Source organism: Pristiophorus japonicus, chromosome 7, assembly GCF_044704955.1.
Source record: "Pristiophorus japonicus isolate sPriJap1 chromosome 7, sPriJap1.hap1, whole genome shotgun sequence".
Taxonomy (NCBI): domain Eukaryota; kingdom Metazoa; phylum Chordata; class Chondrichthyes; family Pristiophoridae; genus Pristiophorus; species Pristiophorus japonicus.
Genome location: NC_091983.1, coordinates 97,043,721 through 97,062,719, shown reverse-complemented (window position 1 = coordinate 97,062,719; position 18,999 = coordinate 97,043,721). Strand labels below are relative to the sequence as shown.

Below are 18,999 nucleotides of genomic sequence, written 5' to 3'. Positions count from 1 at the left end.
GGTACAGCAAGTGATCAGGAAGGAAAATGGAATGTTGGCCTTTATTGGAGATAGAGTATAAAAGCAGAGAAGTCCTGCTACAATGTACAGGGTATTGGTGAGGCTACACCTGGAGTACTGTTTACGGTTTTGGTCTCCGTATTTAAAGAAGGATATACTTGCATTGGAGGCTGTTCAAAGAAGGTTCACTAGGTTGATTCCGGACATGAAGGTGTTGACTTATGAAGATAGGTTGAGTAGGTTGGGCCTGGTGGTGTATGTAGCACACAAATCACTGACTCCACACGGTCTGGTGTTAATCTAACTGCTGTGACCTTCGTCCTTTATTGTTCAGCTCCAGAGTGCCTCTCAGGTGTGGTCAGCCTTTTATATTGCCAGTTGCAGGTACTTCCAGGTTTCCCACCATAGCGCCCTCTGTGGTGTACCATTGTGCTTATATTACATTTAAGGTACCAGGACGATACACACATCAATACATAACATCACACTTCCCCACCCCCCCCCCCCACACCAGGACGCAGGACGACGATACACACATCAATACATAACATCACACTTGTCCAATGGAAGGCAGGTAGGCATAGACAATGCGTTAGTATGGTACATGTTATCTGGTATATTAACTAGTTATTGACTGGTAACGGATCCCTGATTTCCTTGTTAGCTCTTATCATTAATTGTACTTCATATCCATTATTTTACACAAATACAGTGGCCATTCAACATTAAAATATTAATTCTTATTATAAATTTGCCATCTCACACTAACGTAGCTCATTTTAGACTCGCTCTGTCTTACAGAAGTCCTTTGTGGGGACCACCACATGGTAAGACCCTTTTAAGATTCCCGGGTGCATTTCCTTTTTAAGGCACCATCTTTGATGCAGGAGGATTCCACGAGGCTTCTCCTTGGGCACCGCCATCTTTGATGCTCTGCTGCTCTGGACCGAGGCCGCCGCCATCTTGCTCTCCGCCGCTCCGGATACCCTCCGCCGCCGCAGCCTCCGCTCCCCTCCGCTGCCACCTGACTTGCCACCTCTCCTGCGGCCGTCGTCATCGCTTCTCTGGCGGCCACCTTGGCCACCTCCCCTGCGGCCGTCATGGCCTCTCTAGTGGCCGCACTTGCCGCCTCCCCTGCGGCCGTCGTGGCCGCCGACCTCCAGCTGCTGCCGCCGCCCGACTCTCCCTCTACGTGGGCCCTTCCGATCCGCCGGCCATTCTGGATCCCTCGCACCCCACCGGTTCACCCCCCCCCCACTAGGCCCCTCTCTGCAGGGCTGTGGGGGCTGAGGCTGCAGGATCTCTGTGTGAGGTCCGGGGCTGGGGCTTACCTGTGGGTGTATTGAGGATGCAGCTCCAGCTCGGTCGGCACTGCTCTCTGGGGATCCAGGGCACAGCAGCACCCTGGGGAGCAGCAGCCTGTGGAGTGGTGAAGTCTTCCCAGCTCCCACGGACTGTCCCCATCCACCTCCGGCCGAGGAGTGTCGGCCCATCGCCTGCAATGACCCACAAAGGTAAACCGTGCGTCTCGTCCCAGTGGGATACCTGCACCATCGCTCTGCCAAGAACAGGTATTAGTTCCCTGGTGTAGGTATGCAGCTTCGCCATGACCGGGACCAGCTTGGGTCGTACAGCTGGGTTAATCCACAGTTTATCAAAAGTTCTCCGACTCATCAACGACGGACCCGAGCCCGTGTCCACTTCCATACTCACAGGGACTCCGTTGATTTTTACTTCCCTTATCACTGGGGGCAAATCGTCGGTACAAATGTACAGTCCCAGTACTTCATCATCTTCTGCCTGCTCCTTGCTGGATGGTGGATCATCCTCCATCTCCTCAGCCACATGGTGAGTCCGATTTCTTTTACACATACGCTGAAGGTGGCCTTTCGTGTGGCAGGTATTGCACGTGTACTCTGCAAACCTGCACCGGTGAGCCCCATGGCTTCCTCCACAGCGCCAGCATAGCCTCCCTCAACGGACTCTGAGTTCCAGGACCCCGAGATCCATTCTCTCTGCCCCGGGCAGAGCCATGTTCTGCAGTTTTGTCCGTGGTGGGCGCTATCCTGTGGACAGTGCCTGCCGGGTTCGAGACTGTGTGGATTATTTGCTTGGTGCTGCAAGTCGAGGTCATATATGCCCGGCTGATGGCGATGGCCTTTGTCAGGGTGACTGTGGGTTCCGTGGCTAACAGCTTGTGAAGGAGGCCCTCGTGGCCAATCCCCATGACGAAAACGTCCCGTAATGCCTCGTCAAGGTGTGCCCCAAAATCACACGGCGCTGCGAGTCTCCTGAGGTCCGCAGCATATTTGGTGACATCCTGGCCCTCAGGTCTGCAGTGATGGTAAAATTTGTATCTGGCCGTGAGGATGCTCTCCTTCGGTTTCAACTGGTTACGAATGAGTTCAGACAGCTCCTCGTATGACTTGTCCCTGGCGCTCCCAGGTGCCAGCAAATCCCTGACGAGACAGTAAACCTCATCTCCACAACTGGAGAGCAATATCGCCTTACGCTTATCTCTCATTGTGTCCATGTCCTCCGTCAGGTCGTTTGCTGTGAAGTAGTACCCGAGCCTTTCTGTAAAGGCCTCCCAATCATTGCCCACAGTAAAATCCTTTAGCGAGCCCAGAGTAGCCATGGTTGCGTGGAGTTCGTCCGCTTCCTCGTTGCCAATGTGGTGTATGTAGCACACAAATCACTGACTCCACATGGTCTGGTGTAAGTCTAACTGCTGTGACCTTCGTCCTTTATTGTTCAGCCCCAGAGTGCCTCCCAGGTGTGGTGGTCAGCCTTTTATATTGCCTGTTGCAGGTACTTCCAGGTTTCCCACCACAGCGCCCTTTGTGGTGTGGCATAGTGCTTACATTACATTTACGGTACTGGGACGATACACACATCATTACATAACAGGCCTATACTCATTGGACTTCAGAAGAATGCGAGGTGATCTTGTCGATACGTATCAGACAATGAGGGGGCTCGACAAGGTGGATTTCTACTAAAACTAGGGGACACAGTCTCAGAATAAGGGGCCACCCATTTGAAACTGAGATGAGAAGGAATTTCTTCTCTCAGAGGGTTGTGGATCTATGGAATTCTCTGCCCCAGACAGCTGTGGAGGCTGGGTCATTGAATATATTTAAGGCTGAGATATTCAGATTTTTGAATGATAAAGGAGTAAAAGGTTATGGGGAGCGGGCAGGTAAGTGGAGCCAAGTCCATGATCAGATCAGATCATGATCTTATTAAATGACGGAGCAGGCTCGAGGGGTCAAATAGCCTACTCTTGCTCCTAGTTCTTATGTTTTTATAATGACAGAAAACCAAACAGGCACGTTAAAACTGGCTTGCCTGATCAGCATCACTGCAAGCTAAATAGACTATATATTTAAAGTGAATACATATCTTTGTACGGTAATTTTATTTCCAGGAAAACCCTTGCATTCTTTTTGGAGCCACTTGAGATTATGAAAATTGCAGAAATGGCTTTAATTTTGTTTGGTTGAGTAGTCTCCAATAGAATTGCAGCACAGATGGTTTCGAGCAATGTAATGCCTGACAACTTTTCTGCAAGTTATTTCTCACACAGTAATTAAAGACAACATATTTGAAAATAACTTCCGAGTAAAGATGCAAACTCCAAGACATGAGTTCTATTTCTAGTGAGATCCACATTCAAATCATCTATTGAAAGCAATTATTAGGAGTTTCCACTGTAGAGGTAGAGTAACTAACAATGGTTGCAGACACGTGATTTCTGCTGTAATTTTTATAACAAGAATCGGTATTGCAAGATATTTTGGGAAGGACACTACGGTGTCTTGGACAATGGTACCATTGTGCCACTGATAGTGCTTGTCGGAGATTTGTTAAAATAATTTAGAATTAATTATTTTGCCAGTAATACTGCAGAGTCTATTATTGTGAACTACTCTATCTGATTCAATTATTAGGAAACCCGAAAGAAGAATTCCTCAGTTTGCTATTTGCAGTGAAATTGCAAACTTCTTATGTTCTTATTATTGTTCTTCATATTTGCGCTTATAATTTTGCTACAGATAGTGATCAGAGCAAAACTTGCCCTATAGAGGCTTCATAGTTCAAGGTGTTCCTGGAACTGTTGTTGCCCATCAGACTGACACTAAGCTGGGTGGCAGTGCAAGCTATGAGGAGGATGCTAAGAGGCTGCAGGGGGACTTGGACAGGTTAGGTGAATGGGCAAATGCATGGCAGATGCAGTATAATGTGGATAAATGTGAGGTTATCTACTTCGGTGGCAAAAACAGGAAGGCAGATTATTATCTGAATGGTGACAGATTAGTAAAAGGGGAAGTGTAACGAGACCTGGGTGTCATGGTACATCAGTCATTGAAGGTAGGCATGCAGGTACAGCAGGCAGTAAAGAAAGCAAATGGCATGTTGGCCTTCATAGCGAGGGGATTTGAGTATAGGAGCAGGGAGATCTTACTGCAGTTGTACAGGGCCTTGGTGAGACCTCACCTTGAATATTGTGTGCAGTTTTGGTCTCCTAATCTGAGGAAGGACATGCTTGCTATTGAGGGAGTGCAGCGAAGGTTCACCAGACTGATTCCCAGGATGGAAGCACTGACATATGAGGAAAGACTGGATCAGCTAGGCTTATATTCACTGGAATTTAAAAGAATGAGAGGGGAGCTCATAGAAAATTATAACATTCTGATGGGACTGGGCAGGTTAGATGCAGGAAGAATGTTCCCGATGTTGGGGAAGTCCAAAACCAGGAGTCACAGCCTAAAGATAAGGGGTAAGCCATATAGGACCGAGATGAGGAGAAACTTTTTCACCTAGAGAGTTGTGAACCTGTGGAATTCTCTGCCACAGAAAGTTGTTGAATCCAGTTCGTTGGATATATTCAAAAGGGAGTTAGATGTGGCCCTTACGGCTAAAGGGATCAGGGTAGAGAAGGCAGGAGTGGGGTACTGAAGTTGCATGATCAGCCATGGTGATGCAGGCTCGAAGGGCTGAATGGCCTGCTTCTGCATCTATTTTCTATGTTTCTATGCCTTACCCCTTCTTACTGATGTCCAGTTTTAAATTTCATATAAAATTATAGCATTTTCGTGCCAATTTTGACTTGGGGGAAATCAGAATCAACAAGATGGTAAATGCCTCAAAATGGGGTCGGTAGACTTACCACTCCCTTGACCCTGATGCATCGAATGCTGTCACTTTGAAAGGCGGCTACCCCTGGGCAGCGGGAGCGCTTGCATGAAGCAGACTAGGGATGTCTTTCTCACGCAAATTGGGCTCTGAATGAACTAAGATACCAATTGCAATTTTAAGGCACACATGGGTGGAGCATTCGCCCGCAGTGCTCCTTCTGGCTCCACAAAATTACTGCCGGTCCATCCTGGCCTTGCCTCAGCATCGCCTTCCACCACCTCCGAGGACTTACCTGCGGGCCTCTGCCAGCATCCCAGTTGGTCAATGTTCCTGAAGCCAATGAGCAGCGAGCTGCATCAGGGTTCCGGCTTGGCGTCCGGAACTCATGTCAAATTCAAACTGAGGCCTAGGCCTCGTGGTGGCCTCTTCACTGCCAGATCGGGCAGGCAACCAGCTGGTGCACTGAATCAACATATGGTCAAAATCAACACCATTGTATCTCTGATATAGTTATTTCTTTGTAAACTAGAGATTGTACATTGTAGGACAATCCTGGTGGAGCCATCAACATTGAAGAAATGTTGGGAGTGAGATTCATGGTCAAATAAAGTGACATAAGGGTAGTAATCGTAGGGGATTTTAACTATCCAAATATTGAAGGGTATAGAGGGTGCGGAATTCTTGAAATGCTTTCAAGAGAACTTTTTTAATCAGTATGTAGCAAGCCCAACACGAGAGGGGGTGGTCTTGGATTTAGATTTGGGGAATGAAGCTGGGCAGGTTGAAGAGTTATTAGTGGGAGAGCACTTGGGCGCCAGTGACCATAATTCAGTCAGATTCAAGTTGGTTATGGATAAGGACAAGGATAGGCCTGGAATAAAAGTTCCAAATTGGGGAAAAACTAATTTTGCTAAGTTAAGGAGTGAGATGGCCATAGTGGACTGGAAACAGCTACTTGTGGGTAAATCAGTGTCGGAACAGTGGGAGGCATTCAAGGAGGAGATCCAGAAGGCTCAGGCCAAACATGTGCCCTTAAAGAAAAAAGCTGGGAAAAATAATTCTAGAGCCCCCTGGATGTCTAGGGACTTACAGGGGAGGATTAAGAAAAAAAGGGACGCTTATGTCATATATCAACGGCTAAACACTATAGAATCTTTAGAGGAATATAGAAAGTTAAGAGGCAAAATTAAAAAGGATATTAGGAATGCTAAGAGAGAGCATGATAAATTCTTGGCCAGTAAAATTAAAGAAAACCTGAAGATGTTCTATAAATATATTAAGAGTAAGAGGGTAACTAAAGAAAGGGTAGGGCCTATTAGAGACCATGAGGGTAATCTTTGTGAGGAGGCGGCAGATATTGGTAGGGTTCTTAACGAATACTTTGCATCTGTTTTCACAAAGGAAAGGGGTAATGCAGATACTGCTATAGAGGAGGAGTGTGAAATTCTAGATGAAATAAATATAGTGAGAGAGGAAGTATTAAGGGGTTTAGCAGCTTTGACAGTAGATAAGTCCCCAGGCCTGGATAAAATGCATCACAGGCTGTTGAGCGAAGTAAAGGAGGAAATAGCAGAGGCCTTGACCATCATTTTCCAGTCCTCTTTGGATCTGGGCATCGTGCCGGAGGATTGGAGGACTGCTAATGTAGTACCCTTGTTTAAGAAGGGAGAAAGGGATAGGCTGAGTAATTACAGGCCTCTCAGTGGTGGGAAAATTATTGGAAAAAATCCTGAAAGACAGGATAAATCTACATTTGGAAAGGCAAGGATTAATTAGGGACAGTCAGCGTGGAGTTATTAAGGGAAGATCGTGTTTGACTAACCCGATTGAATTTTTTGAGGAGGTAACCAAGAGGGTCAATAAGGGTAGTGTGTACAATGTAGTATATACGGACTTTAACAAGGCTTTTGATAAGGTCCCACATGGTAGACTGATCATGAAGATTAAAGCCCATGGGATACAACGGCGCGGTCCCGGCCTGCAAGCCCATCAGCAGGCTGGGGCCAGTGGAGGGAGCAGCGTGCGACGGCATACCACTGCAGGGAGCAGCGTGTGCTGCTGCAGGAGAGCGACGGCTGCGAAGCCAGGTCGCTGATTGCAGTGCGGGCAGGCACAGCAGGAGGGACGAAGGAGCAGCAAGAGTCCATAGAGGGAAGTGACCGGGGCCCAAGAGAGGCGTGAATCCGGGGGCCAGAAGAGATGAGGGCCCAGGGGCAGCACGGGCCACACTGCGATATGTATGCGCGTTTGGTCTGTGCAGCAGAGCTGGTCTCCAGTTAGTCTTGGACAATACTTGCCATTGGACCAAGACATAACTCTGTCAAGCTCGTGTGGTGGCTGGTATGCAATGGCCACCACACGTTAAATAAATCCAAGCACAGGCATCTTCCACCCTTCACAATGTAGTTCAGGACCTGGAATATTAGGTCCTTCATTGAAACACCTGGGAATCATCCCTTTTTGGCGTGGAAGCAAGTCATCCTCGCTTCGAGGGACTGTCTATGATGATGATGTTGATGATGTCAGGGCAAAGTGGCAAGTTGGATCTAAAATTGACTCGGAGGTAGGGAGCAAAGGGTAATGATTGATGGATGTTTTGTGACTGGAAGGATGTTTCCAATGGGGTTCCGCAGGGCTCAGTACTGGGACCCTTGCTTTTTGTGGTATATATCAACGATTTAGATTTGAATATAGGGAGTATGATTAAGAAGTTTTCAGATGATACTAAAATTGGCTGTGTCGTTGATAATGAAGAGGAATGTCATGGGCTGCAGGAGGATATCAATCTACTGATCAGGTGGGCAAAGCAGTGGCAAATTAAATTTAATTCAGAGAACTGTGAGGTGATGCACTTTGGGAGGGCTAATCAGGAAAGGGTATACACATTCAGCGGTAGGCCACTTAATAGTGTAGATGAACAAAGGGATCTTGGAGTGCTTATCTATAGATCCCTGAAAGTAGCAGGCTAGGTGGATAAGGTGGTTAAGAAGGCATACGGAATGCTTGCCTTTATTGGCCGAGGCATAGAATATAAGAGCAGGGAGGTTATGCTTAAATTGCATAATACTTTGGTTAGGCCACAGTTGGTGTACTGTGTGCAGTTCTGGTCGCCATATTATCGGAAGGATGTGCTTGCACTAGAGAGGGTGCAGAGGAGATTTACTAGGATGCTGCCTGGAATGGAGAATCTTAGTTAAGAGGACAGATTGGATAGGCTGGGTTTGTTCTCATTGGAACAGAGGAGGAGGTTGAGAGGAGACGTCATTGAGGTGTATTGAGGGACCTAGACATAGTGGATAGTAATGGCCTATTTCCATTGGTGGAGGGGTTTATTATGAAGGGGTATAGTTTTAAAGTGGTTGGTGGAAGGTTGAGAGACGATTTGAGAGGGGTGCTTCTTACGCAGAGGGTTGTGGGGATCTGGAACTCGCTGCCTGGAAGAGTGGTGGATGCAGAAACCCTCACCACTTTTAACAGAAGGTTGGATGGCACTTAAAGTGCAGTAACCTGCAGGGTTATGGACCTAGAGCTGGTAATTGGAATTAGACCAGATGACCTTTTGTTGGACGGCAGAGATATAATGGTAAGTACTGCAGAGAACAGAATACAGCCAGGGTGATCTCCTGGACTAGTTTCGATCGTCTGGATGGGTTGGAGAGGAATTTTCCCAGATTATTTCTCCCTAAATTGGCCTGGGTTTTTATCTGGTTTTTGCCTCTCCCAGGAGATCACGTGGCTCCGGTTGGGGTGGAGTGTAGAATGTTTCAGTTTAAGGGGTGTCGCAGTTGTGTGAGGCGGATTGGTTGGGCTGGGTGTTCTTTGCTTTTCCGTCATTATTCATAGGTTTATTTGTAACCTTTAGGGCTGCTGACCAAGGACCGTGCGGCTTTGTCGGCCGGCGAGGACACGATGGGCCGAAATGGCCTCCTTCTCTGCTGTAAATTTCTATGTTTTTTTAAACCTATGGAATTTGCACTGTTCCATATTATCATGTGAACATTTTACGTGCTTGAATGAATTGGCTTTGCTATTTTATCACAAGCATTAAGCAGTTTAATTTAAATGGGTTGAAATAGCGGCCAAATTTCATGCACTCGTGTTAAGCCTTCGTATATAATTTCCATGCTACGGAGCTATGGATGAACTTCAGCAATTGTACATCCCAGTCTGGAGTAAAAATAAAACGGGGAAGGTGGCTCAACTGTGACTAACAAGGGAAATTAAGGATAATGTTAAATCCAAGGAAGAGGCATATAAATTGGCCAGAAAAAGCAGTAAACCTGCGGACTGGGAGAAATTTAGAATTTGGCAGAGGAGGACAAAGGGTTTAATTAGGAGGGGGAAAATAGAGTATGAGAGAAAGTTTGCCGGGAACATAAAAACTGACTGCCAAAGCTTCTATAGATATGTGAAGAGAAAAAGATTAGTGAAGACAAACGTAGGTCCCTTGCAGTCAGATTCAGGTGAATTTATAATGGGGAATTTATAAAGGATCGTCTGTCACTGGTCAACAAGTTAAGACCTGGACCAGCCAGGATCCGACCCTATCAGTTGTAAAATGTTTTGTTCTTAACGGGGACTGGTCGACCACCCCCAAGGAAATGGGTGATGAAGCCAAATCGGACAGCCGTCGCAAAGATGAGTTTTCCATCCAGTCCGACTGTTTACTGTGGGGTAATTGTGTTGTAATGCCCGAGAAAGGCAGGGCGAGATTTGTACAGGCAACATTAGCCTGGATGATGTGGAATCAGTATGGGTGGAGCTACGGAATTCCAAAGGGCAATAAACACTAGTGGGAGTTGTGTACAGACCACCAAAGAGTAGTAGTGAGGTTGGGGACAGCATCAAACAAGAAATAAGGGATTTGTGCAATAAAGGTACAGCAGTTATCATGGGCGACTTTAATCTACATATTGATTGGGCAAACCAAACTGGTAACAATGCGGTGGAAGAGGATTTCCTGGAGTGTATTAGGGATGGTTTTCTAGACCAATATGTCGAGGAACGAACTAGAGAGCAGGCCATCCTAGACTGGGTGATGTGCAATGAGAAGGGACTAATTAGCAATCTTGTTGTGTGAGGCCCCTTGGGGAAGAGTGACCATAATATGGTAGAATTCTTTATTAAGATGGAGAGTGACACAGTTAATTCAGAAACTAGGGTCCTGAACTTAAGGAAAGGTAACTTCAACGGTATGAGGCATGAATTGGCTAGAATAGACTGGCAAAGGATAATTAAAGGGTTAACGGTGCACAAGCAATGGCAAACATTTAAAGATCACATGGATGAACTTCAGCAATTGTACATCCCTGCCTGGAATAAAAATTAAACGGGGAAGGTGGCTCAACCATGGCTAACAAGGGAAATTAAGGATAGTGTTAAAGCCAAGGAAGAGGCATATAAATTGGCTAGAAAAAGCAATAAACCTGAGGACTGGGAGAAATTTAGAATTCAACAGAGGAGGACTAAGGGTTTAATTAAGAGGGGGAAAATAGAGTACGAGAGGAAGCTTGCAGGGAACATAAAAACGGACTGCAAAAGCTTCTATAAATATGTGAAGAGAAAAAGATTAGTGAAGACAAACGTAGGTCCCTTGCAGTCGGATTCAGGTGAATTTATAATGGGGAACAAAGAAATGGCAGACCAATTAAACCAATACTTCGGTTCTGTCTTCACGAAAGAAGACACAAATAACCTTCCGAATGTACTAGGGGACAGTGGGTCTAGTGAGAAGGAGGAACTGAAGGATATCCTTATTAGGCGGAAAATTGTGTTCGGGAAATTGATGGGGTTGAAGGTCGATAAATCCCCGGGGCCTGATAGTCTGCATCCCAGAGTACTTAAGGAAGTGGCCCTAGAAATAGTGGATGCATTGGTGATCATTTTCCAACAGTCTATCGACTCTGGATCAGTTCCTATGGACTGGAGGGTAGCTAATGTAACACCACTTTTTAAAAAATGAGGGAGAGAGAAAATGGGTAATTATAGACCGGTTAGCCTGACATCAGTGGTGGGGAAAATGTTGGAATCAATCATTAAGGATGAAATAGCAGCGCATTTGGAAAGCAATGACAGGATCGGTCCAAGTCAGCATGGATTTATGAAAGGGAAATCATGCTTGACAAATCTTCTGTAATTTTTTGAGGATGTAACTAGTAGAGTGGACAAGGGAGAACCAGTGGATGTGGTGTATTTGGACTTTCAAAAGGTTTTTGACAAGGTCCCACTCAAGAGATTGGTGTGCAAAATTAAAGCACATGGTATTGGGGGTAATGTACTGACGTGGATAGAGAACTAGTTGGCAGACAGGAAGCAGAGAGTTGGGATAAACGGATCCTTTTCAGAATGGCAGGCAGTGACTAGTGGGGTGCCGCAGGGCGAGGTGCTGGGACCCCAGCTATTTGCAATATACATTGATGATTTAGATGAAGGAATTGAGTGCAATATCGGCAAGTTTGCTGGGTGGCGGTGTGAGCTGTGAGGAGGACGCTAAGAGGCTGCAGGATGAAACATAGAGACATAGAAAATAGGTGCAGGAGTAGGCCATTCGGCCCTTCTAGCCTGCACCGCCATTCAATGAGTTCATGGCTGAACATGCAACTTCAGTACCCCCTTCCTGCTTTCTCGCCATACCCCTTGATCCCCCTAGTAGTAAGGACTTCATCTAACTCCCTTTTGAATATATTTAATGAACTGGCCTCAACAACTTTCTGTGGTAGAGAATTCCACAGGTTCACCACTCTCTGGGTGAAGAAGTTTCTCCTCATCTCGGTACTAAATGGCTTACCCCTTATCCTTCGAATGTGACCCCTGGTTCTGGACTTCCCGAATATTGGGAACATTCTTCCTGCATCTAACCTGTCTAACCCCGTCAGAATTTTAAACGTTTCTATGAGGTCCCTTCTCATTCTTCTCAACTCCAGTGAATACAAGCCCAGTTGATCCAGTCTTTCTTGATAGGTCAGTCCCACCATCCTGGGAATCAGTCTGGTGAATCTTCGCTGCACTCCCTCAATAGCAAGAATGTCCTTCCTCAAGTTAGGAGACCAAAACTGTACACAATACTCCAGGTGTGGCCTCACCAAGGCCCTGTACAACTGTAGCAACACCTCCCTGCCCCTGTACTCAAATCCCCTCGCTATGAAGGCCAACATGCCATTTGCTTTCTTAACCGCCTGCTGTACCCGCATGCCAACCTTCAATGATTGATGTACCATGACACCCAGGTCTCGTTGCACCTTCCCTTTTCCTAATCTGTCACCATTCAGATAATAGTCTGTCTCTCTGTTTTTACCACCAAAGTGGATAACCTCACATTTATCCACATTATACTTCATCTGCCATGCATTTGCCCACTCACCTAACCTATCCAAGTCACTCTGCAGCCTCATAGCATCCTCCTCGCAGCTCACACTGCCACCCAACTTAGTGTCATCCGCAAATTTGGAGATACTACATTTAATCCCCTCGTCTAAATCATTAATGTACAATGTAAACAGCTGGGGCCCCAGCACAGAACCTTGCGGTACCCCACTAGTCACTGCCTGCCATTCTGAAAAGTAACCATTTACTCCTACTCTTTGCTTCCTGTCTGCCAACCAGTTCTCAATCCACGTCAGCACACTACCCCCAAATCCCATGTGCTTTAACTTTGCACATTAATCTCTTGTGTGGGACCTTGTCGAAAGCCTTCTGAAAGTCCAAATACACCACATCAACTGGTTCTCCCTTGTTCACTCTACCAGAAACATCCTCAAAAAATTCCAGAAGATTTGTCAAGCAAGTGGACAAGGGAGAACCAGTTGATGTGGTGTATTTGGACTTTCAGAAGGCTTTCGACAAGGTCCCACACAAGAGATTAATGTGCAAAGTTAAAGCACATGGGATTTGGGGGTAGTGTGCTGACGTGGATTGAGAACTGGTTGACAGACAGGAAGCAAAGAGTAGGAGTAAATGGTTACTTTTCAGAATGGCAGGCAGTGACTAGTGGGGTACCGCAAGGTTCTGTGCTATGGCCTCAGGTGTTTACATTGTACATTAATGATTTCGACGAGGGGATTAAATGTAGTATCTCCAAATTTGCGGATGACACTAAGTTGGGTGGCAGTGTGAGCTGCGAGGAGGATGCTATGAGGCTGCAGAGTGACTTGGATAGGTTAGGTGAGTGGGCAAATGCATGGCAGATGAAGTATAATGTGGATAAATGTGAGGTTATCCACTTTGGTGGTAAAAACAGAGAGACAGACTATTATCTGAATGGTGACAGATGAGGAAAAGGGGAGGTGCAACGAGGCCTGGGTGTCATGGTACATCAGTCATTGAAGGTTGGCATGCAGGTACAGCAGGCGGTTAAGAAAGCAAATGGCATGTTGGCCTTCATAGCGAGGGGATTTGAGTACAGGGGCAGGGAGGTGTTACTACAGTTGTACAGGGCCTTGGTGAGGCCACACCTGGAGTATTGTGTACAGTTTTGATCTCCTAACTTGAGGAAGGACATTCTTGTTATTGAGGGAGTGCAGCGAAGATTCACCAGACTGATTCCCGGGACGGCGGGACTGACATATCAAGAAAAACTGGATCAACTGGGCTTGTATTCACTGGAGTTCAGAAGAATGAGAGGGGATTTCATAGAAACGTTTAAAATTCTGACGGGTTTAGACAGGTTAGATGCAGGAAGAATGTTCCCAATGTTGGGGAAGTCCAGAACCAGGGGTCACAGTCTAAGGATAAGGGGTAAGCCATTTAGGACCGAGATGAGGGGAAACTTCGTCACCCAGAGAGTGGTGAACCTGTGGAATTCTCTACCACAGAAAGTTGTTGAGGCCAATTCACTAAATATATTCAAAAAGGAGTTAAATGTAGTCCTTACTACTCGGTGGATCAAGGGGTATGGTGAAAAAGCAGGAATGGAGTTGCATGTTCAGCCATGAACTCATTGAATGGCGGTGCAGGCTCGAAGGGCTGAATGGCCTACTCCTGCACCTATTTTCTATGTTTCTATGAGGTCTGGGATTGGATTTAATTCGTTTGTATTTTTGTAATTGTCAGAACTAATGAAGTTACTCGTCTATATCAATGAAAGTTGACGTCATAAATTGGAAAGGTGAAGTTCCTTTACAAAGCTGCTTTATGGGATGCTTCTGCACAAGCAATATATAACATGCCACAAAAGCTGGTTTGCCAGTTAATAACCACATCCAAAGAGCTGTTTATAGTAGAAATGCTAAATGTTTATTGATGCTGTTAGAATACAATAATGATTGGAAATTGTTGTCGGAGCAGAAAAGAAAGCAAAAGAAAGTTGCTCTGTTACAAATTTCAAGTCCAGCAAAATTACACAGCAGTGAAAGAGAATACTTTAGCTACATGTACCAACTTTAGATACACTACACCAAATTTTATTACCAGGCTGCTGAAATGAAATTGTGCAAGCTCCCCAGTCCATAGTACTAATGCAATTTAGTGGCACTTAATGCATGCAGCAATTTGTATTGCTCCTGCAACTGGTGGTGCTTTTTTTTGGCTTCATGTTGTTTTGCAGGAAGGGTTAGTATGGAGCCACTGTCAGTGAAGCTCTTTTTATTTTGTGTCGTTTGCTAGCCCCTGTCCTGATAATATTTTTTATAATGTGTAAACAATGCCAATACTTTAATCATTATATCATTGTCAGGGCTGACAGGCCTTTAAATTATCTTTTATTACATAGGATTCTTCAAATTATTCTACTGGAAGAAATATTTTCTTTTTAATGTCCTTTGATTCTTGTGATATACAAGCTGATTTTGTCTCTGGTACATAATCATAATTCCAATACAAAATGTGAGCAACAAATATATTTTGTTCTTATTCTTCCTCTGCCTGCTATTTGTATCAAATTTGGAAGCATGTTTTTTATTTCCATATTTATGACTTTGCTGCAAATAGTACACAGAAGAAATCTTCCCCATTAAAGCTGCAATCACATTATTTTATTCTTTGTTTTTGTGGAATAGAAAATTTCATTTTGCACCCATGTCAGTGACGATGAGGGTAAAAAGTTAATAATAAAGAATATATATTTTGATAGAAAAATTTTTTTTTTGTGTCTTACCCTTACTAATTGCCAATTACAATGTGCTTTAGTTGAGAATGTCATGAGCAAACAGATGGCAAATTATTATACCTTTTACTGCAACTTGATGCTTATCGGGACATCTAGATTTAAATTAGAATTTGAATGCAGAGTTTTATACAACTGTTTGCCACACATCGGGGTAGATTTTCTCTTTTTTGCTGCTTTGCAAAAAGAATGTAGAACAGGCAGCCAATTCGTTCCTGCCAGTTTTCTGCCACTGCCGAAAGCAAAAATCTACCCCCAAAATGGAGGCAAATTGGGACAATTGTAGTCGTTGTATCAGAGTTACGTCTTACTTCTGAACACCTATTGGGTATGATACCCTAGTGCCTGTCAGTCCACAATAACCGCCTGGGTTCTTATCCAGGTACTGCTGATGGTAATCTTCGGCAAAGTAGAACTCTGGAGCCTCACGGATCTCCGTGGTGATTTCACCATACCCACTTTTAGTCAACACCTGCAAAGATATGTAACAGTCAGAGCTCGTGATATTCACACAGCAATTTCAACATTGAAAACAACAGTAAACTAACTTCATAACTGTCAAAGATATTATCACTGTCCACTCAGCTTCACTTTGTAAAGATTCCTCCAACGTAAAACAGCAGCATGGAATGAGAACAGAGTTGAGTTAAATTAATTAAATAAACTGAGGTGCTCAAAGGGGAGATATGTACTTGCTTGGGAAGTAGGGATATTAAGGGATATGAAAAAGGGCAGGAAAGTAGGATTAAAAAGATAGAGTTGTCACAGCTGACAAAACAGCAGAGCAGGCTTGACGGACTGAATGGCTTATTTTGTTCCTTCATACTTAAGAGATCATGCCCCGTATCAAGCCCACTCTTTCAACAGACTATGTACGATCTACGCCAACATGGACTTTACTTCACCTATTTAATCTCCTAAAGTAACATTCCACATACATTTTCTCTGATCCTCAAGGATAATTTTGTGAAACTCCAGAATATTAATGCATCCCCATTATTAAAATTGAACCTTAGCTGCTGGTATCAATAGACACCCCTCAGATCTGAGCAATGGAGGGAATATCACATCTCAAGTAGCATTTGATCAGCTCACTTTACACCTATTTCTGTAATGTAGAATCCGGTTTCAATCACAAATATCTAATCAGCTCCTTTTTGAAAAGGATTACTACCACAGCATTAGCTAGTTTTTGCTGAGAGTCTGTTCAAAATATGGGGCAGTGTGTGGGGAAGAAAATCCTTCTAATCTCATTAATTTTGAACCTGCCCAGTTCCAAACTTAATAACTTGCTCAGATTACAAAGCAAAAGTTGTTGGCATATTTCAACGAATTAACGCCTACCTGTTGTTCTCATCCTCTCCTTCGTATTTCTGTCATATAAAGAGGTTTCTTCAAACTAACAGAACTAATTCTGACGATGTGTTATGCTCAAAATCTTAACCTATCCTTTCCTTTCAGATGTTAATGGACTTGGTGTAAATTTCCACCATTTTCTACATTTCTTCTCATTCCTTGAGTCTTCTTTAGAGACTCTGGGGCCAAAATTGCCCTCTGCCCAAATGGGGTGGATAATTCGAATTAAATGAATATTCTCTGCCTGAATCCATGGGGCGGAGAAGAGGGAAATTGCCCTCTTTTTGTGTTTTAATTCGTTGCGGCGGTGTTTGGGGCGGTTGAGGGCCGTAAGTGCGTCGGGAGCGGTGGGGGGGAGGTGTCGTAGCAACGTCCCTCCCCTTCAGTTAAAGGGGAGAGCCGCTGCGAGCTCTGCAGTCACTTTAGTGGTGTCCACTGGTCCACCAAGGAAGGCTTCGGCCAGACCAGCGACCGCGGCGGTACACTCTCCCCTTTAAGGGCAGACACGCCGCCCAGCCACTGGCAGCTTCCCGCCAGGCGGAAAGGAGTTACTGCTGGGCAGTAAGGGGTCGATGCGTGCCCGACGGGGTGGGAACACGGGGTGAAACCCGTTTCCACTGCCCCCCTGTCCAGGGGCAATTTCGGTTGGATCGGCCCATCCGCCTTCCTCCAGTCACCCCACTGCTGCCCCGTGAACCTTAAAGAGGGGGGCAATTTCGGCCCTTCTAAATCCCAGTACTATCCTTGCTCCTCTTTGAACTCTCCACATGCACCCGATTTTAACAGCGGAGAGGTTTTGGGTGGCTGGAGTAGTGTATGCACCTGTGAGCATGCTCCAAGGTTTGTGGAGCTGTTGTACTGTGAGTGGCTTACTCAGTCACGTGACGTTCACAAAATGCAATAAAATCCCAGTTAATTGAGTTCAGGTTCGCCACGATGAGGTAGGCTGTTGTGAGCCTGGTGGATGAACTGGTGTTCAGTTTGTTGTTAAAACTTTGGTAACAAACCAGCTATTTCTTCACAGCAAATGTGTAGCCATGAATTCTTAAGTAATGAACCCATGAAGCAAATACACTACAGCTGGGTAGTAAGGTGAGTCAGAAACTCACCTGCTGCTCTAGAAATGAGGCTTGGGCTATTTTAACTTCCAGACCTCATTTAAATCTCACCAAGCATGTTATCCCGGCGGTTATATTGGTAAATCTTGCGGTCCAGGAGCCACCTGCTTCTACAGGGTAGATGATTTCCAGGGCCTTCTCGCCCCACAAGGAAAGTAAATAAATTTATCTGCTTGAGCCTCCCCTCACCCTGTCTCCTCTTCCCACTGTGTTCACCTGGCGGGATAGCTACTGTGACTTCCCGCTCAGGCCATCCAGTTAAAATTGCAGTCAAGACTCAACGTGCATATGTGAAGAATGACCTCGCTGGCTTTGGGCGGGTGTCCTTGCCGCCTGCTAAGTACAACAGGTTAAAATCAAGTGGCTCCAGGGCACACACATAACCTGGCAAGTTCTGCCGGGTGGGTAGGGTTAAAATTGCTCCCTATATACCAATATTGTTTTGTAGGAAAGGTTCCCAAGATATTCTAAATCTGGCTTTACCAAATTTATACAGGGTTAAAGTAACGTGTTTCACTTATAAGCAAATGCTCTCAAAATGTAGATTGAAGTCATCATCAAATGTTAATACTGCATACCAGAATCCAACTTCCATAGTTGTTAATAAATCATGGAAACAGCAGGGGATTGCTCAGAAACCCTTATTCCCAGCTCCTGAAGTTACCTTCGCCCCATTTCTCAGAAGAAAAACAAGGATGGTTAATGCTGCACTTTGTCCACTGACCATAGTTTGTTCCCACAGATAAATACCCAGCCTCTGGACAAACCAAAGTGCAAATGTCAATTCAGATTGGAAACTGTAACTAGTGAGCTGCCTTCTTCCACAAAAATTACGAATTCCCACCTCTACCTTTGCTGATGACATAGGTTAATGAATAGTTATGAAAGAGTCACAGGTAGTAATGTAGAAATAGCCCAATATGGCAAGGGATGGTAATCTATGTAGGGAGACAGAGGGAAGTAAAATGGGGGCAGAGGCAAAAGGTACAAAGGAGATAAGGAAAAGTGGAGTTCAGAGAAATCAAAGGCAAAGTAAAAAAGGGCCACATACAACATAATTAAAAGGACAAAGAGTGTTAAAAAAAAACGTGTGTCTCAATGCGAGGAGCATTTGTAATAAAGAGGATGAATTAACTGCGCAGATAGCTGTTAACGGATATGATGTAATTGGGATTACGGAGACATGGCTCCAGGGTGACCAAGGCTGGGAACTCAACATCCAGGGGTATTCAACATTCAGGAAGGATAGCCAGAAAGGAAAAGGTGAGGTAGCGTTGCTGGTTA

General features: G+C 45.1%; 1 protein-coding gene across 2 annotated transcripts in view; it reads right to left on the bottom strand.

Moving 5' to 3' along the window:
- Nucleotides 1–14,350: 14,350 nt before the first annotated feature.
- The window catches only part of msraa (methionine sulfoxide reductase Aa), a 488,132-nt gene continuing 483,483 nt past the window's right edge, over nt 14,351–18,999 (bottom strand). Inside the window, exon 6 of one of the 2 annotated variants that reach the window (XM_070884417.1) lies at nt 14,351–15,713. In XM_070884417.1, coding sequence (XP_070740518.1) covers nt 15,549–15,713 — 165 coding nt within the window. In that variant the 3' untranslated portion in view covers nt 14,351–15,548. The remainder of the gene's footprint in view (nt 15,714–18,999) is intronic. The other variant, XM_070884418.1, reaches the window with a different exon arrangement.